The 24,138-nt window shown below is 36.8% G+C and overlaps 2 protein-coding genes and 1 long non-coding RNA gene across 7 annotated transcripts in view; 2 read left to right on the top strand and 1 right to left on the bottom strand.

Annotated features, from left to right (window-relative positions):
- The window catches only part of LOC127855270 (uncharacterized), a 224,944-nt gene that overhangs the window by 134,479 nt on the left and 66,327 nt on the right, over window positions 1-24,138 (bottom strand). The window lies entirely within an intron of this gene.
- The window catches only part of LOC127855256 (importin-13-like), a 70,777-nt gene that overhangs the window by 30,273 nt on the left and 16,366 nt on the right, over window positions 1-24,138 (top strand). For both annotated transcript variants that reach the window (XM_052390696.1, XM_052390695.1), the window contains exons 13-27: window positions 2,455-2,593; window positions 4,502-4,551; window positions 5,223-5,324; window positions 6,065-6,212; window positions 7,119-7,300; window positions 8,901-8,927; window positions 10,561-10,695; window positions 11,404-11,526; window positions 12,818-12,898; window positions 13,421-13,558; window positions 14,245-14,341; window positions 16,044-16,105; window positions 16,465-16,531; window positions 20,333-20,391; window positions 20,785-20,871. In XM_052390696.1, coding sequence (XP_052246656.1) covers window positions 2,455-2,593; window positions 4,502-4,551; window positions 5,223-5,324; window positions 6,065-6,212; window positions 7,119-7,300; window positions 8,901-8,927; window positions 10,561-10,695; window positions 11,404-11,526; window positions 12,818-12,898; window positions 13,421-13,558; window positions 14,245-14,341; window positions 16,044-16,105; window positions 16,465-16,531; window positions 20,333-20,391; window positions 20,785-20,871 — 1,497 coding nt within the window. The remainder of the gene's footprint in view (window positions 1-2,454; window positions 2,594-4,501; window positions 4,552-5,222; window positions 5,325-6,064; window positions 6,213-7,118; window positions 7,301-8,900; window positions 8,928-10,560; window positions 10,696-11,403; window positions 11,527-12,817; window positions 12,899-13,420; window positions 13,559-14,244; window positions 14,342-16,043; window positions 16,106-16,464; window positions 16,532-20,332; window positions 20,392-20,784; window positions 20,872-24,138) is intronic.
- Window positions 20,885-23,691, top strand: LOC127855294 (uncharacterized). Of its 4 annotated transcripts, none has more exons than XR_008037461.1 (3): window positions 20,885-21,974; window positions 22,311-22,366; window positions 22,563-23,691. It is a non-coding gene; the product is annotated as an uncharacterized LOC127855294 (long non-coding RNA). The 4 variants fall into 4 exon arrangements; XR_008037460.1 differs by lacking the exon at window positions 22,311-22,366 and adding an exon at window positions 22,255-22,282 and having other exon boundaries at window positions 22,535-23,691; XR_008037462.1 differs by having other exon boundaries at window positions 22,255-22,366.

Below are 24,138 nucleotides of genomic sequence, written 5' to 3'. Positions count from 1 at the left end.
TATTTTAAGGCTCCAACAAAACGTCAAACTTTCAAAAAACTAAGTACCTTGCAGATGATGAAAGGAATGAGCTTTTGTCTGGGGCTGAAAAGAACTGATTCATTTTTGTCAGGGTTATATTAGCTTTCGTCTGCTGCTGTCAACTTTACTAGTAATTTTTAAGAGTGATGATTATCAAAAACTCTTATTATTGTACCTGATTCAACCAGACTTCTCTGATCATAAACCAAGCACTAGTTGTTTAAATAATTGAGCACATAATAAGGGTGTTTTTAGGGTACCTTTCAGAAACCAAACGCAAGTTATTTAAATAATTGAAGGAGTTTGTTTATAGCAGGGATGCAAGAGGTTACAAAAATCATAAACCGGTTAACCTTTTTCCATAACCGGTTATTAACCGGTTAACCGAAACACCTTAAGTAGCTGAAATGATTAATAGTACGTAAAAAAGTCATGCCGCTCGACCCGCTTTATAGAAACGAAAGTACCTGTAATTTCAAATTTGACATCGCTTGCGTTGATAACATACCAGTTTTGTAATAAAATAATTTGTATACAATTTATTTTAATAATTATGTCCCCCACTTTAGTAGTGGGGGACATATTGTTTTTGCCCTGTCTGTTGGTCTGTCTGTTGGTCTGTTGGTCTGTCTGTTTGCGCCAACTTTAACATTTTGCAATAACTTTTGCTATATTGAAGATAGCAACTTCATATTTGGCATGCATGTGTATCTCATGAAGCTGCACATTTTGAGTGGTGAAAGGTCAAGGTCAAGGTCATCCTTCAAGGTCAGAGGTCAATTATATGTGGCCAAAATCGCTCATTTTATGAATACTTTTGCAATATTGAAGATAGCAACTTGATATTTGGCATGCATGTGCATCTCATGGAGCTGCTCATTTTGAGTGGTGAAAGGTCAAGGTCAAGGTCATCCTTCAAGGTCAGAGGTCAAATATATGTGGCCCAAATCGCTTATTTTATGAATACTTTTGCAATATTGGAGATAGCAACTTGATATTTGGCATGCATGTGTATCTCATGGAGCTGCACATTTTGAGTGGTGAAAGGTCAAGGTCATCCTTCACAAGGTCAAGGTCATCCTACAATGTCAAACATCATATAGGGGGACATTGTGTTTCACAAACACATCTTGTTTTGTAAATGTATGCGATATATTGTATTTATTTTTCCTGTGTTAATGCATAGGAGTAAAACATTAAAGAACTACACAATGTTCATTTTCATGTGTTATTAACTTATTTTTAGTTGGGTCGCTTATATTACGTTTGCGTCGTATCGCTCACAACTATTGTGTGTTCGTTTGTTCCTTCTGTTTTAATTTTTGAAATTCAACTTGAATTAATATTCAAAAGTTGTTTTCCCTTTCAGTTCGATGTAAAGTGTGTTATGTGTGTTCAACGAATCAGCATCTCTTCTTATTCGATTATTTCATATTTTGTTGTTTGCATTTAAATAGCGTCTGTAGCCGAAGTATTATCGTTTGATATTCATTGTGTATTTTAAAAAGTGGGTAAAATAAAGGAAACGAATGCAAATTTAATTAATTTCGAACAAAATGTAAGTTGTAAATGTAATCATTTATAGAATCAGTATATTTATTTAATAGCGAAGTAACTAGGTATTAAGATCTGGAATACTAATAGTTAGTATGTTTTTTGACGTACCATAGCGCACAAATTTTAAGCAATTACACAAATACTAAATTTAACGGTTTTATTTTGTAAATATATTAATTGATGTTTTATTATTTTATTAGTTGTAATTTGCTTTCTTAAATAAAACTTGCATTGGATGGTAATTTTGGAATTGTATGACGTAAATTATAATAATGAAACTATATTCTGATAAAGAAGTACGATGTTTACTCGGCAAGATTTTAAATACGAATGCAATTCTCGATAAAATTGATACTTATAAACACGGTATTTTCCCAGGCAATCAGTGTTGGATATTGGTTAACAAAACATCAAAATAAGCCGTCCAATGTCTCAACTGATTTGATGTCGAGTTCGATAAATAGTCAATTACGTCTTCGCTAATAGCTCCCACTCCCCGCAGTGCGCTAGTTACATTTTCGCGAGTCAAACAAAACAATAGGGCCAATAATCAAAATGTTCCCCCTATTTGTTATCACAAAGGTAGTGATTTATTGCTTTATTACTTTGATAGTTGACACGTTGTTTAATACCGTTGATGGTGCTGCATGCTGTTTTAACTAGTCGCCAGCGCAAGATGGCAGTATGCCACATGCAAAAAGTAAAATCGTACGAATAATTCCATGAAAAAATAAAATCAAATATTTTTTTCAAAGTTAACCTTTTCCCGAAACCTCTTGCATCCCTAGTTTATAGGGTACCATTGCATCCCTTCTTCAAGACTTCCCATACGTGTTATCATCTGACATTAGCTCCCAGTATTTTCTCCCCTTGCAGGACACCCTGCAGGATTTCCCTGTGGAGAAGTACCACATGTTGCTGCCCATATTCCAGCCAGTATACTTGGGTCTTATAGAGAACCTGCTGGTCAAGGTCCAGTACCCTCCCGAGGAAATCTACACAATGTGGACTGCAGGTACAACATTGTGTGGGTGTGTTAGAAAAGGGTGGGGGGCTTAGTGTTATGTTTATAGAAAACCTGCTAGTCAAAGTACTCACAGAGGAAATCTGACACCTGTTGACTACAGGTACATTTTACAGGAGCATTGTGTATGTATATTTGAGGAGGAGGAGGGGTTGTTCGGTAATTAAAAATCTCCCCCATTTAAATTATATAGTGGCGACAGTTAATCTACACACTTTTTCTGGATAAGCTAGTTTGACCATCTTAAAAGCATACATTTATGCCATTAACTGACAAATGCCTTAAGTAGAAATCAATTCATGTCCTATCCTATGTAAACAGTACGGGAATAGAACCGGCAATCCTCTTATTTGTAATGAAGCGCTCTGTTAACTGAGCTAGCCGAGCCAGCACTGGGCAATTACTAGGAATGTTCCAAGAATTTACCTTGATCCGAGATTCATACTCCCTTTCACCCATTTCAAGTTATCTGATGGCTAAAGAAAAAAATCCTTTATTAAAAAAAAACAAGCTTCAAATGGCAATTGAAGATAAGTAGTTATTGGGTTGAAATACATAGAGCTACTGGGCCATGGTGTAGTCTTTTTCCCAGGCCCTTTTTGTGTGGCACTGCGCCACGCCGTTCTTCTTAAGTGCCACTCTGCCCTTTTCAAAGGCAAAAGCCGCCACGCGCCCTTATTGATAAAATCTTAATTGCGCCTGGACCAAACTTCTTAGGGGACTAGTATCAAAAAATGACCCCAAGGCAGCAAAGATGCGTGCGGTTGTGAATTATTCATGCTTTAATAACTCCGCATCAATATATGTAAATAATTTCAGTGGCTAATATACATATAAACATACATATAAACCACACTAATGGGTCTGTAATGTTTACTCCTCCACGATAAAATCGTGGACAGTTTACTAGGAGAACATTAATAAAAACCGAGTGTAATCCTAGTGGAAATTGTGCATTTAATGCATAATACAGTAATATTAAAACATTTATTTGTACAGGTAATTTAATTTTTAAAAATAACAAGTTGTAACTTATTTGTTATGGTCTTTTAGATAATTAATAATTGAAACAATTATTGTATCGTATACTAATTAAACAAAATACGAATGGCAAATTTCACTTACATCATTTTAACATGATGGCGGACGATACAGAAAATAAATTGTGACTCTCAGCAAAATTGGCAAAAAACGAAGGAATTAACGATGGGGATCATACATTTTGAAGGGCTTAATGAAAATTAATGCCGGTGATAATCAATTTTGCATAAAACATTTTAGTTAAAAAAACAAACATATTTACTCAATGGATTTTTGTCACGGAAACGTGTTTGCATATTAAGGTTCAGTGTACTCGCAGATTTAAAACATCTGACAAGATTATCGATAGAAAATGAGATGAGACAAACATGGTTTCAATTATATGTTAATTGATCTTTGTATACTCAGATTCATATGCATATATTGCTTTATTTTGTTTGTCATGCTGTACAGTTTACTGAAACAGCATGGAACTCTAATGGAAAACATTGCAAGGTTAATATATTAATGTTAATAAAAGTAAGTCAAATACATAAATAACCATTTAATGTGCTTGTTTATAATTTTATGTTTTTTCCCACAACTGCCGCTGATAGGATTAAATGTTTCTCCCAAAACCAGGTATTCACAGAACATTTCGCCCTGTTTTGCCTAAACTGTGCGTTAAAATGCCCATTTTGAATGTAATTCCCCATGCCCCTTTGCCCTCCTGGGAAAAACACTATGGTGGGGAGTATTGCCACCACAATGTTTAGTTTTTATAGAAACTATGTTTAGGAAAAATGTGTATATAATAAATTTAAGCAATTTTGTGTCATGTTTTCCGTGAACTCATCTCAGGTCTGACCTCTTTTACAGAAGAGAAAGAGCAGTTCCGATGTTATAGGCAGGACATTGGAGATACGATGGTTTGTTAATTAATAAATAATTATTAATAAATTTAGCAATATATTGCAATGACCATATAAGTGATTTGTGATTGAATAATTCAATTTAATATGCCTTTCATCAAGTAATTGATTGAAAGAAGCGTTAACTATTTTACATGCCAATTTCTTGACTGGACATTTTATGGGAACACCCTGGGCTGATGGGAGGGCAGTTGGCACATTACTTGTTTAAGTCATACAGTTTGAAGAAAGTCCTAATAAAACGTTCTGGAAATGTTGTTAGACATAAAATGGAGGCTATGCTCAATTGCCAACCTATTTGCACCACCCATATCTGAGCATGTACCCTTTATTTTTACCAAAAATATAGAATTCGTCGTTTTTGCTTGGAAATTCAATCGTCACTATGCGCTTCAAAATGTTTGTTGACATTAAATGGAAGTAAAAAAAATAACCTGCTAAAAGTATGTTTTTCAACGGATTTTGTATTTTTGACAGTTGTATATTACTTTCCATGACCTTTTTCTAACAGTAAATTGTTTCAATCGTCTAGGAAAAATCCTTTTTGTTCTTAAATGTTCATTGATTTTCAGTAAAATAACATGTATTTTTGCATGTGAATAATATGATTAAGTGTTGGATTGCTAAAAACTGAAAATGACTTTATCATTATCTTTTCCATTTGCCAGATGTATGCATACAGCATTTTGCGTGAGCCATTACTAGGTTACCTGTGCAATGCTCTTAGTACACTTGTCAGAGCGGAAAAAGAGATCAGCGTTACATGGGAGGTAAGCCTGTCTTATCAGGGTCAAACAAAATCAATTGACCACTGGTATTGGCTACTTAAAATTTGTGCAGGTACAAAATGATAACCAAAATACTCACTTGAACTGCAAACTCATTTTCATATCACTCGGCGCTTTGAATTTGTCTGAAAGCCGTGTGATGCATCTGTGTCAAAGTTTTGTAATATATAATGGGTTGATCAAATTGTTGGTAAAAGTAACCAGAAATGTGCATCTGTCCTTTGTATTGCAAACCTAATACCAAAATACCTGAAAATGTTGTTTTCTTTTCTCATTAGCAGATGGTGAACTTTGTTTTGATTCCCTGAGGGAGCATGGACAAAGAAGACTTGTGTTATGAAATCTGTTGTGGTTTTTTAGCTAGGCTATTTTCAGAGAAAACCCAAGGTATTGTCATAGCCAGCTCGTCTTCGGCCATCCGCCGTGCTAAAACTTTAACATTGGCTCTAAAATCAAAGTGCTTCCACCTACAACTTTGAAACTTCATATGTAGATGCACCTTAATGAGTTCTACATTCCACACCCATTTTGGGGTCACTAGGTCAAAGGTCAAGGTCACTGTGACCTCTAAAAAAAAAAATTCGGACAAGCTTTCATTTATTCAAAACTGCACCCGAAGCCGAGCGTTGGCACCCTTTATGCAGTGCTCTTGTTTTAATACATGTGTATTTCATAGTTTAGTCTTGAAATACTTGAAAATGCTCTGTTTGTATAATTGACAGTTAGTGGAGGCCATCTTCTTCCTGTTTGCGTCTGTGGCTGAGAGTGTTGACATTGAGGAGAGTATCTATATCCCTACTGTCCTTGACCTTCTGCAGAAGATCCCCTACAGCAACATCAAGTTCATCTCTACGGCACTGCATATGCTGGGTAATAAATCTTAAAGCTTGGTAAATCTGAATGAGTTCCACTTCGGGCAAACTGGGCTTAATGCATTTGTGTAGTTTTGTCCCAGATTAGCCATTGCATTTTGCACAGGCAAATCATGGAAAACACTTTTTGCCTGATCTAGATATTTGCTAGCAGAGACTTTCTTTAAATCAAAAATACAATAAAAGCGGAAAGTTTCATCCCAGTGTTGGACTGCACAGGCTTTCACAGGACAACACTTAACCCTTTCCCACTTAGAAGCAAAGTGAAAATGGCTATGTGCAAACAGCTTAAAACCAGAACAGCCTGCGAGTAACTCGCAGTCTGTTCAGGTTTTATGCTGTTTGCTGCTCATCAGTATCTAAATGTTGAAATTGAAGCCTTAAAAACTTGAATCTAGCAAGAAAGGTCTTAAATTAAATATAACTTTCTAAAAGACTACAAATGCATCAAAATACATATCTAGTGGTAAAGGGTTAACTCACACGCATTAAGGCCAGTTTTCCCCAATCAAGGCTCAAATTGTTGGGTTTATTTAGTAGAATAGCTATCTTCCCCAGTCTCTTTAGGTAGCCATCCCGCTCCTTATTTACAAAACATGACAGTATATTGTTGTGCTATGTGATTATACTTCTTGTACCCTTTGTTAAGTTCTGAACTGATCATTATTGCAGCCTTGTTACTAGAAAACAGAGTTTTATGTTTCTGCGTAAAGTGTCAAATAGATTAGGGTAGGCACTTCACACTGTTATTGTTTTTTTTGTTGAAAGTTCATGTTTAAGTGAAAATTGTTGTCCGTAATTAGCCTGTGTGGATTGAACAGGCTAATCTGGGATGACACTTTATGCACATTTAATCCGGTTTTCTCGGTGCAAGGCTCAATTAGTAATTGTTATTACCATTCAGGTTCATTTGGTGAGTGGATGAGCTACCACCCGCAGTCACTGCAGGTAGCGATCCCACTACTACTGCAGGGCGTTGCGAACACAGAGGCTGCGCAGGCTGCTACCATGGCACTCAAGGACATCACGCTTGAGAACCTCGATCACATTCGACCCTTTGTACCGCAGATCCTGCGGGCTTGTCAGGTATATACGAGGGAGATTTTGCGTAAGTGAATGGAGAATACACCATTTGTGTTGAATATGTGGAGAAAATAGGTTAGTGATGAATAGAGATAAGTTTATTTAGCGAGGTTTAGGATACCTTAATGGCAAAAATGTTGAGGTCATTGAGATAAAGTGCTAAAGGCATGAGTCAGTCCCACTGGTTAAAAGTTATGGCCATACTCCAAGGTCAAAAGTTTATGCTTTTATGTGTGTCTAGTCTATACTAATTAAAGAATTTACATTAAACTTGAAAAGAATAATAATGTCACTCAGATGATGAGCAGAAGGTGTCAGTCACGTTTGCTCAAGGTCAAGGTCATACTTCAATGTGAAAAGTTTGAGCCTCCATAGTCATGTCCACTCTGTTTATCATATACTCTTTGAATCATTTTACAGAAACATGGCTAAAATGTTTAGGGCTTTTAAAAACAATGTGCAGAAGACATTCATCAAACATATGGCTAAAGTAAGGTCAAGGTCAATTTTAGCATATATACTTGCATTTGATGCATATCTCATCTACCCATTGAAGTATCTTCATTAAACTGAGCAACACTATTCATCATTCAGGCAATGACGATAATGTCTGAGTCAGTCATGCCAGGTCAAGGTCATGTTTCAAGGTCAGAATTGAGAACCACTATTTGTGTGTCTTTTCTATATATTCTATATCTTTTGATGGGTTTTTATGAACCTTGGTGACAAGCTCATGGTTACTGATACAATGTGTGGAAGGCATAAGTCAATTGCACCTGCATTAGGTCAAAATCACATTTAAAGGTCAATAGTTTAGCCTTCATTGTTTACTTATCTGCTTAATATCTTCTATAGCTATTGAAAAACTTGAGTCAGGCTGGACCAAATTCAAGGTCACCACTGTATGATCAAAATAATATTGGAAGGGCATATAGCAGTCTCTTGGACTTCCTTGCTCATATATTCATGTTATTCTAGACAGTGTTGATTGGGTAAAACTTTTCAAAGTAGAAATTAAAAATCTTGGGATTTAACCATGGAAGAGATCAAATCATTCTGGCTTTCCAAGGTGGCAGACTACTGCCATGACCTGCCTTGTGCCAACATGGGTTTTAAGCAATATGTGGCCAGTGTAGCTACAGACCAGTTTACACTGGTCAGAAGCTACCCTGTCCTCTATAAAGTCTCACAAAGTTTCATGGTCGCATAAGAAGACATTGTGACACTTCATCAGACTGTATGGATACAAATGCATATGAGTCGCAGTCTGAGAAAACTGGGTTTAATGTATGTGCTTAAAGTGTAGTCCCAGATTAGCCTGTGCAGTCTGTGCAGGCTAATCAGGGACGACACTTTCCGCCTTAACTGGATTTTCATATAGAAGAGACTTCCTTTAAACGAAAAATACCATAAAAGCAGAAAGTGTCGTCCCTGATTAGCCTGTGCAAACTGCACAGGCTAATCTGGGACAACACTTTACGCACATGAATTATGCCCAGTTTTCTCAGAAGGCGACTCATATCTGGAGCTGCACTGTTGAGATTTGTCCTTACACCCATTTTGATAGGACACTTTTGTTAATAGTTTTCATTACCTATTTCAGGCGGCCTTAGCCAGAGGCCATTTGAAGGTAAAGTCTGCTTTCTCTTTTGAAGATATATCTATGTAATATTTATTTGTCAAGTTTTCAATATTTGTTAAAATAAGAGTTAATGCAATGCTCAATCTGACCTGATTTTTTTGTTTCGTTTGACCATAATAGTGCATCTAGGAATACTGTCACCAAAATACTGTTTCAAAATGTTTAAGTCTGTTTTAAAGCTATCTGTCTTAAGCTGCTTGTTCCCTTGATGCAGATGTTAAGTTGATGATGTTATGTTTAACAGTATTTTTGTATGTCCCACACAACTATAGTGGGGGACGTATTGTTTTTGCCCTGTCTGTTGGTTGGTTGGTTGGTTGGTTTGTGTGTTTGTTTGCTCCAACTTTAACATTTTGCCATGACGTTTGCAATATTGAAGATAGCAACTTGATATTTGGCATGCATGTGTATCTCATGGAGCTACACATTTTGAGTGGTGAAAGATGAAGGTCAAGGTCATCCTTCAAGGTCAAATGTCAAATATATGGCGTCTGTCCATCCGTCCGAAACCTTTAACATTGGCCATAATTTTTTCAATATTGAAGATAGCAACATGATATTTTGCATGCATGTGTATCTCATGGAGCTGCACATTTTGAGTGGTGAAAGGTCAAGGTCATCCTTTAAGGTCAAATATATGGCATCCGTCTGTCCCTCCGAAAACTAACATTTGCCATAACTTTTTTATGCCCCCGAAGGGTGGCATATAGTTTTTGAACTGTTCATCTGTCTGTTCCTCAGTCAGTGTCTGTCTGTCCGAAAACTTTAACATTGCCCATAACTTTTGCTATATTGAAGATAGCAACTTGATATTTGGCATGCATGTGTATCTCATGGAGCTGCACATTTTGAGTGGTGAAAGGCAAGGTCATCCTTCAAGGTCAAAGGTCAAATATTGCAATATTGAAAATAGCAATTCAATATTTGGCATTCATGCATTGCTCATTTAGCTGCACATTTTGAGTGTTGAAGGGTCAAGGTCATCCTTCAAGGTCAAATTTTAAAATATTGAAGATAGCAACTGGATAGTTGGCATGCATGCCTATCTCATGGAGCTGCACATTTTGAGTGGTGAAATGTCAAAGTCAAGGTCATCCTTCAAGGTCAAGGTCAAAGGTCAAAAATTTTCAATATTGAAGATAGCAATTTGATATTTGGCATGCATGTGTATCTCATGGACCTGCACATTTTTAGTGGTGAAAGGTCAAGGTCATCCTTCAAGGTCAAAGGTCAAATATTGCAATATTGAAGATAGCATCTCGATATTTAGCATGCATGCGTATCTCATGGAGCTGCACATTTATGAGTGGTGAAAGGTCAAGGTCATCCTTCAAGGTCAAGGTCAAATTTCGCAATATTGAAGATAGCAACTCGATATTTGGCCCGCATGTGTATCTCGTGGAGCTGCACATTTTAAGTGGTTAAAGGTCAAGGTCATCCTTCAGGGTCAAAGGTCAAATATATGGCTTCAAAGCGGCGCAGTAGGGGGCATTGAGTTTCACGATTACAGCTCTTGTTAAAAAACTGAATCAATATGATATTTTGTTACGCCTTCCGTTAAGTCATTTGTCAATTGGCAAAGGCTGTCCCACAATTTATTCCCTATTCACTCCATCTTCAGTCCCGTGAGAACGTGCGCATTATGTCGTGTATCGGCCATGCGCTGTCTGTGATGCCGTACGGTGACATTCTGGAAATGCTGGATCCTGTTCTAACCCCACAAATCTCAGAGCTGGAACAACTCACCAAGGAACCGGTAAATGACAGGGGTCAATGTGCAGAAACCATTTTATATACAATCATATCTTGTTGTCAACAATTTAATTCAAACAGCATCTCGACCAATTATTATTATAACCAGGGTTTGCTCAGATTCCAAGTTGTATAGAGAGGCTTGTAACATTTTCTTGCTGCCAAATAGTTTTATGAGCCATGTTGTGCAAAAATGGGTCTTCTGCCATATCCAGCCAGTTGACTAAAAGAACATGCTCATTTGTGCAGTCTTGTCTAGAGTTTATCTGTCCGCTTAGGAGACAACGATACATTGAGTCACATTTTAAAGCCGACAGGGTAGCACCAGACCTGACTGTGCCAATGCCCAGGCTGGTCAGGAGCTATGCTGGCCGCATAGGGCATAAGAACCATTTTCGCATGATGTGGCTTATAATTTCAGTCGTGTTCTGAGAAAACTAGGCAAAATGCATGTGCGTAAAGTGTCGTCCCAGATTAGCCTGTGCAGGCAGGGAGGACACTTTCCGCCTAAATTGGATTTTTGCTAAGAAGAGACTTCATTTTAACAAAAAAGTCATACAAGCGGAAAGTGTCGTCCCTGATTAGCCTGTGCGGACTGCACAGGCTAATCTGGGACGACACTTTACGCACATGCATTTTGCCCAATTTTCACAGAACAAGACACATTTGCTTATAAGGTCACACGACAGAACTGCCATTGTGTATTTTCCAGCCGTCCGGTGTGGTGAAGAACAGCATCCTCCTAAAGCTGAATATGATGAGCTGGCTCTTTGGCTCTCTAGACACAGACAGGGACAGGAAGGGGGAAAAACTCAACAAGGAAGGACCAAAACCGGTGAGAATACAGCTTTTTATGCCCCCGGATTGAATGATCGGGGATAGATCGTTTTTGGCCTGTCTGTCTGTCTGTCATTCTGTCCCAAAACTTTAACTTTGGTCATAACTTTTGTAATATTGAAAATAGCAACTTGATATTTGGCATGCATGTGTATCTCATGGAGCTGTACATTTTGAGTGGTGAAAGGTCAAGGTCATCCTTCAAGGTCAAAGGTCAAATACATGGCTTAATAGAGGAGCAGTAGGGGGCATTGTGTTTCTGACAAACACATCTCTTGTTTGTTTTACCATGTCAGGAATATTACCTAAACTCAAGAAATAGGGACATTTAGTATCAATTTATCACAAATTTGAAAGAGGTATAATGTTGGATTATAAACAATACAAAATTTTAAAAGCAATATGGTTATTACAACATAAATGTCTTTATTTCTGCTCTGAACAAATGTTTGTATGCCCCCGGATCGAAAGATCGGGGGTATATTGTTTTTGGCCTGTCTGTCATTGTGTGTGTGTGTGTGTGTGTGTCCCAAAACTGTAACCAAAACTTTAACCTTGGTCATAACTTTTGCAATATTCAAGATAGCAATTTGATATTTGGCATGCATGTGTTTCTCATGGAGCTGCACATTTTGAGTGGTGAAAGGTCAAGGTCAAGGTCATCCTTCAAGGTCAAAGGTCAAAAAAACAAAATCAAAAACTTTAACCAAAACTTTAACCTTCTTCATAATTTTTGCAATATTGAAAATAGCAACTTGATATTTGGCATGCATGTGTATCTCATGGAGCTGCAAATTTTGAGTGGTGAAAGGTCATTGTCATCCTTCAAGGTCAAAGGTCAAATTTATTGCTTTAAAGCGGCGCAATAGGGGGCATTGTGTTTCTGACAAACACATCTCTTGTTTTTCAAATGTTTATCTGAAAGTCAAACTTTCAATTGGGAAGTTTTGAATGAATTTTTAGAAGGTGTGAGTATATAGAAACCTGGGCCCTCTCTTATCAAAGATCTTAGCTCAAATTTAAGTAATCTCTGAATTTGTTTGCTCCTGTCAACGAGACATTTATGATCAATATGATTATTAAATAAAGGTTATGGTAAAAAATGGAAGAGAATGATTAGAATTACTGAAATTTGTTAATCATAAACGTAGGTTATAACGAATTACATAGGTCCAAAACAGATAAATTGTAACTTTAATTTTTCATAAGATATTAAATAAGACGTGAATCCAGGTAATGAACTTTTAAAAAGCTTTATATTAAGGTGCTTGTGTTCTCTTCAATTTCAGGTGTTTGTGATACTGCAAAAAGTGGCACCTATCTTGCAGAGCATTGTGGCAGTGTGGATTACAGACACTAGTGTTATTGAGGTTTGTGAATGGATGATACAAAAATTAACATTTAGGTCATTTGTCAATTATTTAATAACACATGATTCTATCAAGCGTCTTTGTAAGTTCTGCGCAATTAAAATACATCAATTCAATAACAATATTTCACATTTTGTGTTTTGTATCAATTAATCTGTATATAGAAGCATAGTTTGAGTGTTTGGTTTAAACACATTTCAATTTCAATTTGGCTAAGAAATGCCCAAGTTATATATGTGTATTTTGGTAAATGTGATGGAAAACTTGCGTTATTATTATGTCAAATGTTTAGATCATTGTGAAACATTGAAAATCAATCTAGCTTTAGGGTGTTGTGTGTTCCATATAGAGCAGAGCTCGGTACAACAAAAGGGTTCTATTTAAACAATTCATAACAAACACAAAATCTGTTTGTAAGTTAAATTGTCTCTCATGTTGAAAAAAGACAAAACAGACATAACAGAGCTGTTTTGTGTCAACCCAAATGGGACATGGCAAAAAGCTGCACACAATTATTTTCAGGCTGTGTGTGACATGTTGAAGCGATCCCTACAGACATTGATGGATGACTTTACCCCATTGTCAAAAGATGTTGCCCAGCTTCTTATACAAATGTACCAGACAGTTCCCCACATTGCTATTCTGGACCTCACTAAACAGGTAAGGAGGGAACTATGTATTGATAAATGTACTGGACGGTTCCCCACATTGCAATTCTGGACCCCATTAAACAGTTAGGCAGGGAACCATGCTTTGAAAAATGTTATGGATGGTTCCCCACATTGCAATTCTGGTCCTCACTAAACAGGTAAGCAGGGAACCATGCTTTAAAAAAAGCACTGGACAGTTCCCCATATTGCACTTCTGGATCTAACCAAACACGTAGGCAAGGAATCATGTTTTGAAAAATGTACTGGATGGTTCCCTTGGTCATTACAATGCAGGACCTCACTGAACAGTTAGGCAGGGAACCATGCTTTGACAAATGTTCTCGAAGGTTACCCACATTGCAACTTTTGACCAAAACACATACAAGACGTGGAACCATGCTTTTGCAAATGCACCAGAAAGTTTTTCTCGTTCACATTTAAAGCAATTAGGTGTTGAATGTTTTTTTGTATATTTATATGTTTTTGTGTATAATAATTCTTTAATTGTTTTATTTGATGAAAGAGGACAATAGGTCATTAACGATTTTATCGTTAAAAACCTACACACAAAATATCCAAATTTTGATTTAACCAAAATGTCAAATACATTGTAAAGAAAAATATAGATAAGAAGAGCATGAATTCAGACATGATTGTATTTGTCAGCAGTTAGTATTAATCACTCTATCCTTGCAGCTTATCTTGGTGTTCCACACGGACTGTGAGTTCCAGGAGTCAGCCAAGGCGTTGATTCAGGCTGTCTGTGCCAAGACACAGACTCTCTTTCAAAGAGGTGAGGAAAGTGGAGTGGTAATATGTGTCGCATTCTGAGGAAACTGGGAATAATGCATGTGCGAAAAGTGTCGTCCCAGATTGGCCTGTGAAGTCCGCACAGGCTAATCAGGGACGACACTTTCCGCCTAAACTTGATTTTCGGTAAGGTGGGACTTCCTTGAAACTAAAAATACCATAAAAGCGGAAAGTGTCGTCCCTGATTAGCCTGTTCGGACTGCACATGCTAATCTGGGACGACACTTTACGCACATGTATTATGCCCAGTTTTCTTAGAACGCAACTCATATAAACATTGACTTCCTAGACAATGGTAGTGCATCTTGTCAACTAGAGATAACATTGTTTGGGTTTGACAAAGATCATTGTTGCTGTGTGCATGTCAATATTTACGAAATAAATTAAATGATAATTAATCAGAAAATAAGCAATCATACCCATGTCTGACATCTTTTAAGCTAGTTCCTGTGCCCTGAAGTAGCATATAGCTTACACTATAGCTGTAGTTAGTGACATTGTCAGAGACATATCAAAATACCACTACTTATACTAAATTATAATGAACAAAACATTTAAGCCACCTTCATCAGGTCTCTTGGTGTGTTGGTGTATGTGCTTTGTTATTACACTTTCAGATTTATTGCTTTATTGCATACTTGTCCCTTTATTACACTTTCAGGTGTATCTTTTATAACACTTTCAGATGTACCTCTGTATTACGCTTTAAGATGTAGCTCTTTATTACACTTTCAGATGTACCTCTTTATTACACTTTCAGATGTACCTCTTCATTACCCTTTCAGATGTACCTCTTTATTACCCTTTCAGATGTACCTCTTCATTACCCTTTCAGATGTACCTCTTCATTACCCTTTCAGATGTACCTCTTTATTACACTTTCAGATGTACCTCTGTATTACCCTTTCAGATGTACCTCTTCATTACCCTTTCAGATGTACCTCTTTATTACACTTTCAGATGTACCTCTTCATTACCCTTTCAGATGTACCTCTGTATTACACTTTAAGATGTAGCTCTTTATTACACTTTCAGATGTACCTCTTTATTACACTTTCAGATGTACCTCTTCATTACCCTTTCAGATGTACCTCTGTATTACCCTTTCAGATGTACCTCTTCATTACCCTTTCAGATGTACCTCTTTATTACACTTTCAGATGTACCTCTTCATTACCCTTTCAGATGTACCTCTGTATTACGCTTTAAGATGTACCTCTTTATTACACTTTCAGATGTACCTCTTTATTACACTTTCAGATGTACCTCTTTATTACACTTTCAGATGTACCTCTTCATTACCCTTTCAGATGTACCTCTGTATTACACTTTCAGATGTACCTCTTTATTACACTTTCAGATGTACCTCTTCATTACCCTTTCAGATGTACCTCTTCATTACCCTTTCAGATGTTCCTCTTCATTACCCTTTCAGATGTACCTCTTTATTACACTTTCAGATGTACCTCTTTATTACACTTTCAGATGTACCTCTTTATTACACTTTCAGATGTACCTCTTCAGTACCCTTTCAGATGTACCTCTTTATTACACTTTCAGATGTACCTCTTTATTACACTTTCAGATGTACCTCTTTATTACACTTTCAGATTAACTTCTTTATCACACTTTCAGATGTACCTCTTTATTACACTTTCAGATGTACCTCTTTATTACACTTTCAGAAATGACAGCTATACAGAGCCACACAGATATTGTGGAGTCATTTATGTTAGTTTTAGCGCAGGTATGTTATTCTTTTTTATCTGCAATACTCCTTGTTGAAGATATATTTTTTAATATATCAATCTTTTGAAGAGATTTTAGAATATTATATTTAAAAAAAAATAGATTTATGAATGGGATGAAATTTCTAGAAGTTTAAAAAAAAATATTTTTACAAGATTATTTAGTTTATTTAAGATCAACTTGTTATCCAATAATATTCTGTTGATACATTGAGAGAAGATTTTTTTTGGCAACAAATCATTGGCAAACATTTATAGTGGCATTGCGACATAGCATAAATATATCATAAATTTTAGCGCGACTGGAAAAATATTCTGATTTATGTTCTTAAATCTGTTAATACTATAATATTTTCAGGTAATCAAAAAGTCCAAAAGTGCTTTCTTCGATTCTGGTACGGATATACCAACCCTGTTTCAAGCAGGTAAGGGTAATTCAGATTCATTTCCTACTTAAATACTTCTATTACTATATATCCTGAGCCATCATTTCTATGTTGTGCGCAAGAACCATGCCGTTGCCTTAAGTATCCAACCTACGCACAGACATTTGTTAGGTTCAGTGCATGTATGTAAGCTATTATCGAGTCGACAACGATTTAAAACATCGGTATAGACTTACACAGATAATTAATATTGACAACGATGAAAAAAGTCAGATACAACAGCACACGAAACAACAATAAAAGAGAAAAAAAAATCATAAAACCAATTGAGAAAACTCGTATGTTCCGTTTAAAAAAAATGCCAAAGGCAATTAAACTTGTACATTTATTATACCACCGTCATGAATGGCAAAATCAATGGTATATATGTTGACGTAATTTGTCATGATTTCGGATATAAATTTTCGGACACTTTCCCCATTTAATCCAGACCGATTGATGTTGCGGGAAAATATGATCCCTGCTTAAAGGTCAATATAAAACGTTGAAGTCAGAGGTCTCAATGCAGAAATGTGGGAGCTCAATTTAGTTGCCACAATGGTGGTTTTATGTTTTTATTAAATTTTCCGTTCGCCCGTCCAAGTTTATCCCGCGTGTAACTTTTATTAATAATTCAATTTTGAAGCAACGAATGTCCACCATATAGTGTTCTGATGTTAGGTGTCAGTCTTTGTTAGGTGAATCCAAAAATTACCAGTACCTGTTCAAAATGGGAAAAATTAGCATCTCACCTCCCTAAATCTTAATTCTGGATCTTGTTAATTGCCTGGTACATTATCAAACATATGCATTTAAATATTTTTTCAAAGACATGCCAAAATTAGCATTTTCAACTTGAGTAGGTAAATATAACAAAATGAAATAAAGAAGCTACCGGTACATAGTTAGTTGTTAATGCTACCTGAATAAAACTCTTATCATGATGTTAATGCCTTGGAACTGCAAACACTGTATGGCTGCTCCGTAGGTCAGCGAACAGATTGAGAATTGAATCAAGTGTTTGGCGTAAAGCCATTATATGATAAAGAAAGGCATCCTTGAGGCTGAGGACCTTGTTTAATGATATTCCCACACAAACAAGTCGTAAGGTGGGGGTTACTGGTGTCTGGCTGTCCATCTTGCGTTGTCATGTTCATTGATGTCGTGTGGTTTTTTGTCCTGTGCATATTTCAGGAACTGAAAGAGGTATCAACTTTGAACTTCATAGGTGGTTAGATCTTATCAAGTAGGTGTGAAGTGCACAAAAACCATAACTCCTGCTCCCCTATTTAAGAACTGTAGCTCTTTATTTAAACAATTTACTTTAATTTTATGCAAAACGTATCTTTAAAACAAAAAAAGGCATCAAGTTGAAACTTAACAGTATAGCGCAAGATAGATCATTTTGAGGAGATTTTCAGAGCATAAGAACAGTAGCTCCTGCTCCTTTATTTGTAGAGTTATTTTTCTTAAATAATGTTAAGTCTTAAATTGTTTCTGGAGCATATGGCCAAAACTAAAAAAAGGTTTATCATTTTGTTTATTACTGTACTTAAATTTCATCCTGAGAATTTGTTAAAAGGTTCAAGAGGTATTAGTTTAAAACGTAGTTAGTATATAGATCTCATTATGGGGATGTGTAGTGAACAAGAACTATAGCTCTTGCTAAATTTAAATTGTGCACAGAGCATATCTTGAAACCTAATGGAGGTATCATCTTGAAACTTAATACTAGTATGTAGGTTTAACTAATTAATGGGATAAGCAGTGCACAAGAACCATAATTTTTGTGATCATGTTTTTAGGGTTATTGCCCTTTCTTAAAATTGTTTACTAAATTTAACCCATGTATGCCTAGCATCTAGAAAAAAGGCCTTGGCAAACAGCATAGACCCAGATGAGACGCCGTATAATGCGGCGTCTCATCAGGGTCTGTGCTATTTGCTTAAAGGAATTTCTGTAAGAAATATTCTCAATATAGGAATAAATATACTAGACATCCCTAATTTTGGAAATAAATTGATCCAATTTTAAGGATTGGAGAGTCCACTAAGAATAAATGGGTTAATTATCTGTAATTTATTACATGTAAATTTTGAATGAGGTCTATCTGGCAAATTTTATGAAGTATCAACTTGTTAAGATGTATAATTAATTTTTATCCCCACGCTTTTTGAAAAAAAGGTGGGGATATTGTGGTTATCTCCGCCGTCCGTCCGTCCGTCCGTCTGTCTGTCTGTCTGTCCGTCCGTCCTGGCCACTATCTCCTCCTACACTAAAAGCACTAGAACCTTGAAACTTACACACATGGTAGCTATGAGCATATGTGCGACCCTGCACTATTTGGAATTTTGATCTGACCCCTGGGTCAAAAGTTATAGCGGTTGGGGTGGGGCCGCGTCAGAAATTATCACTCATTTTTTTAGGTTATTTTACATTTACTTCTTTATTTCTACACCGATTCACTTCAAATTGATACTGGACCTCTCTTATAACAATACGGTCAATCTCAACCATGCATGGCCCCATTCCCAACCCTGGGGCGCCCCGCCCACATAGGCCACACCCACCAAAAATTTCCATTTACTAAAATTTTTTCATTTCTACACGGATTCACTTCAAATTGATACTGAACTTTTGTTATGACATTAGGGTCAATCTCAACTATGCATGGCCCCAATCCCAACCCTGGGGCGCCCGCCCACATAGGCCACACCCACCAAAAAATTCCATTTACTATAATTTTTTCATTTCTACACGGATTCACTTCAAATTGATACTGAACTTCTCTTATGACATTAGGGTCAATCTCAACTATGCATGGCCCCATAACCAACCCTGGGGCCCCGCCCACATAGACCACACCCACCCAAAATTGCCTTTACTATAATTTCTTCATTTCTACACCGATTCACTTCAATTGATATTGAACTTCTCTTATGACTATACAGTCCATCTCAACTATGCATGGCCCCATTACCAACCCTGGGGCGCCCTGCCCACATAGACCACACCCACCCAAAATTGCCTTTTACTATAATTTCTTCATTTCTACACCGATTCACTTCAAATTGATACTGAACCTCTCTTATGACAATACGGTCAATCTCAACTATGCATGGCCCCATTACCAACCCTGGGGCCCCGCCCACATAGACCACACCCACCCAAAATTGCCTTTTACTATAATTTTTTCTTTTCTACACCGATTCACTTCAAATTGATACTGAACTTCTCTTATGACAATATGGTCAATCTCAACTATGCATGGCACAATTACCAACACTGGGGCGCCCTGCCCACATATGTCACACCCACCCAAAATTGCCTTTTACTATAACTTCTTCATTTCTACACCAATTCACTTCTAATTGATGATGAACTTCTCTTATGACAATACGGTCAATCTCAGCTATGCATGGCCCCATTACCAACCCTGGGGCACACCTAGGTCAAACATTCGGCATGGGGATACGCGTCGGCCTCTGCCGCGCCATTTCTAGTTTAATTTATTTCATTTGAATTTTGAATGAGATATATCTTGCAAACTTTACGAGGTAACAACTGTTCCTTTCAAAGGAAGAGAGATCTCAATAATCGGAGGGGCAATATACAACAGTCATAACACCTGCTTTCATATTTCCAAGGCTTGATTATTAATTATATCAACGCGAAACTTCGTAGTTATGAATGTTGTATTGTTTAGTAAGCATTATTTGAAACTGAACTGAATATGCCTTGTGACAAAGAAGCATATAGTGAGTGAAATTTTTGAGTCATCTCAATCCTTTATATTTTTAGGAATTGTGGGTCTTTCATTGCCAGAGAACCACACAGTAAAAGCCTCAAGTATATTTCTGGTAAGTAATATTTTGGCTAAATGTCCAATATTTCATTGCTTATGAATGTAGATATTAAAATTAAATCAGTTTATTTAACTTAAGGTGAGCACTTAAATCTATTCACAAATGTCCTTAGGTATAATAAAGTTGTATTTAAGAGACATAGTTTCGATTTGCAAATCTCGTTTTTCTGTTGATAATTGGGGACAGAGATTCGTCATATGATTCTCAATTATCAACTGAACACAGTTTATCTATTAAAAAAAGTAACATCCTAGTTACATGTATTAATATCAATAAAGATAAAATTACTATGCAGTTCCAGATACGTCATAAGACTGTAATTGTCATTCATGTATACATGTATAAATTTGCAGAAAAGGAATCTTTTGTTTTCTTTGTATATTGCAGTGTGAGCTAATATCAAATGTTGATGTTCCTGTGGTACGGGATATAGTACATGCCCATGTACACGTTCTATTAGATAGAATTATGAGGGTAAGTTTTATTAAATAGGCTTATGAGAGTAAAGTCTACTAGATACTCTTGAGCGCAAGTTCATTTAGATAGACCAATGATGGTAAGTTCTATGAGATTTATCTGTTAAGCTAATAAGGATAGGTTCTGTAAGATATGCTAATAAGGGTTGGTTCTATTAGATAGGCTTATCAGGGTAGGTTCTATTAGATTGGCTAATGAGGATTAGTTTTATTCTATAGGCTTATAAGAGTAGGTTCTGTTAGAGAGGCTTATGAGGGTAGGTTCTATTAGAGAGGCTTATGAGGGTAGGTTCTATTAGAGAGGCTTATGAGGGTAGGTTCTATTAGGTTGGCTTATGAGGGTAGGTTCTATTAGGTAGGCTTATAAGAGTAGGTTCTATTAGAGAGGCTGATGAGGGTAGGTTCTGTTAGAGAGGCTTATGAGGGTAGGTTCTGTTAGAGAGGCTTATAAGAGTAGGTTCTATTAGAGAGGCTGATGAGGGTAGGTTCTATTAGGTAGGCTTATGAGGGTAGGTTCTGTTAGAGAGGCTTATGAGGGTAGGTTCTATTAGGTAGGCTTATGAGGGTAGGTTCTATTAGGTAGGCTTATGAGGGTAGGTTCTATTAGGTAGGCTTATGAGAGTAGGTTCTATTAGAGAGGCTTATGAGGGTAGGTTCTATTAGGTAGGCTTATAAGAGTAGGTTCTATTAGAGAGGCTGATTAGGGTAGGTTCTATTAGGTAGGCTTATGAGAGTAGGTTCTATTAGAGAGGCTTATGAGGGTAGGTTCTATTAGGTAGGATTATGAGAGTAGGTTCTATTAGAGAGGCTTATAAGAGTAGGTTATATTAGAGAGGCTTATGAGGGTAGGTTCTATTAGAGAGGCTTATGAGGGTAGGTTCTATTAGAGAGGCTTATGAGGGTAGGTTCTATTAGAGAGGCTGATGAGGGTAGGTTCTATTAGGTAGGCTTATAAGAGTAGGTTCTATTAGAGAGGCTGATGAGGGTAGGTTCTATTAGGTAGGCTTATAAGAGTAGGTTCTATTAGAGAGGCTGATGAGGGTAGGTTCTATTAGGTAGGCTTATAAGAGTAGGTTCTATTAGAGAGGCTGATGAGGGTAGGTTCTGTTAGAGAGGCTTATGAGGGTAGGTTCTGTTAGAGAGGCTTATAAGAGTAGGTTCTATTAGAGAGGCTGATGAGGGTAGGTTCTATTAGGTAGGCTTATGAGGGTAGGTTCTGTTAGAGAGGCTTATGAGGGTAGGTTCTATTAGAGAGGCTTATGAGGGTAGGTTCTATTAGAGAGGCTTATGAGGGTAGGTTCTATTAGAGAGGCTGATGAGGGTAGGTTCTATTAGGTAGACTTATAAGAGTAGGTTCTATTAGAGAGGCTGATGAGGGTAGGTTCTATTAGGTAGGCTTATAAGAGTAGGTTCTATTAGAGAGGCTGATAAGGGTAGGTTCTATTAGGTAGGCTTATAAGAGTAGGTTCTATTAGAGAGGCTGATGAGGGTAGGTTCTGTTAGAGAGGCTTATGAGGGTAGGTTCTGTTAGAGAGGCTTATAAGAGTAGGTTCTATTAGAGAGGCTGATTAGGGTAGGTTCTATTAGGTAGGCTTATAAGAGTAGGTTCTCTTAGAGAGGCTGATGAGGGTAGGTTCTATTAGGTAGGCTTATAAGGGTAGGTTCTATTAGAGAGGCTGATGAGGGTAGGTTCTATTAGGTAGGCTTATAAGAGTAGGTTCTATTAGAGAGGCTGATGAGGGTAGGTTCTATTAGGTAGGCTTATAAGAGTAGGTTCTATTAGAGAGGCTGATGAGGGTAGGTTCTATTAGGTAGGCTTATAAGAGTAGGTTCTATTAGGTAGGCTTATGAGGGTAGGTTATATAAGGTAGGCTTATGAGAGTAGGTTCTATTAGGTAGGCTTATGAGGGTAGGTTATATTAGGTAGGCTTATGAGGGTCGGTTATATTAGGTAGGCTTATGAGAGAAGGTTATATTAGGTAGGCTTATGAGGATTACTTGTATTAGATAGACTCATGAGGGTAGGTTCTATTATGTAGGCTCATGTGGGAAAGTTCTATTAGATAGACTTATGAGGAAAAGTTCTATTAGATAGGTTTATGATGTAAAGATCTATTATATAGCATTATAAGAGAAATTTCTTTTAGATAGGCTTATGAGGGAAAGTTTAATTATGCCCCCCTTCGAAGAAGAGGGGGTATATTGCTTTGCTCATGTTGGTCAGTCGGTCGGTCGGTCCGTCCGTCCACCAGGTGGTTGTCATACGATAACTCAAGAACGCTTGGGCCTAGTATCATGAAACTTCATAGGTACATTGATCATGACTCGCAGATGACCCCTATTGATTTTGAGGTCACTAGGTCAAAGGTCAAGGTCACGGTGACTCGAAATAGTAAAATGGTTTTTTGAATGATAACTCAAGAATGCATACGGAGCCAACAGGGAACACTCGGAACAATATTACTGAAGCAACTGGTCTGTAATCCTAAATCTATAATTATCAGTCCAATGAAACATCATCCTTTTAGTAAAATACAGTGAATCAGTAAAAATATTATCAGAATATGAGATTTTTTGTATATTTTGTATATTAAATATTGTGTTAATGTTTAATTTTGTTGATTTATATAAATATAAGCAGGACAGGGGAGGTAATACACTATTATATCTACCTATATACAGGGGAAACAAATGCAATAAGTTTAAATTTATTGTTACAGCATTTGCTTCCCTTGTAATATATTTAAATTTTACCAAATGTAAGGCTAACTGCATTTTTGTAATGCATACTACTACTACTACTACTACTGCTGCTGCTGCTGCTGCAGCAGCTGCTGCTGCTGCTACTACTACTACTACTACTACTACTACTACCAGCGATTTTCCTTGTCCAATTGGGAAAAGTACCCGTACCGGTCCAATTGGGAAAAATTGAGTCGTGAAAACCTCAAAATTGGGAAAAAATCGAGTCGTGAAATCCTTAAATTGGGAAAATTGCGTCGTGAAGTTTGGGTCTTATTGAATACATCATACAGTTCATACTTAATTGAACATACCCATTAAAAGAATCATTTGCAGGCATGCCTTAATGACCATTAAGTAATTAAGTTGAAATAAATAACAAAATATTATAAAGAACACATAAAATCAATTACAAGTTGTTTTAATCTCTTGTTAAGCAATGTCTCTGTCTTTCATTTTTTTGAAAATTTCAACAATCTTTGATGTTTGATCATCTATCAGTTGCTGGCATACCTCTCTGCAC

Source organism: Dreissena polymorpha, chromosome 13 (genome assembly GCF_020536995.1).
Source record: "Dreissena polymorpha isolate Duluth1 chromosome 13, UMN_Dpol_1.0, whole genome shotgun sequence".
Classification (NCBI taxonomy): Eukaryota; Metazoa; Mollusca; class Bivalvia; order Myida; family Dreissenidae; genus Dreissena; species Dreissena polymorpha.
The sequence above is the reverse complement of the archived record's forward strand: the minus strand, read 5'-3'. Positions and strand labels throughout refer to the sequence as shown.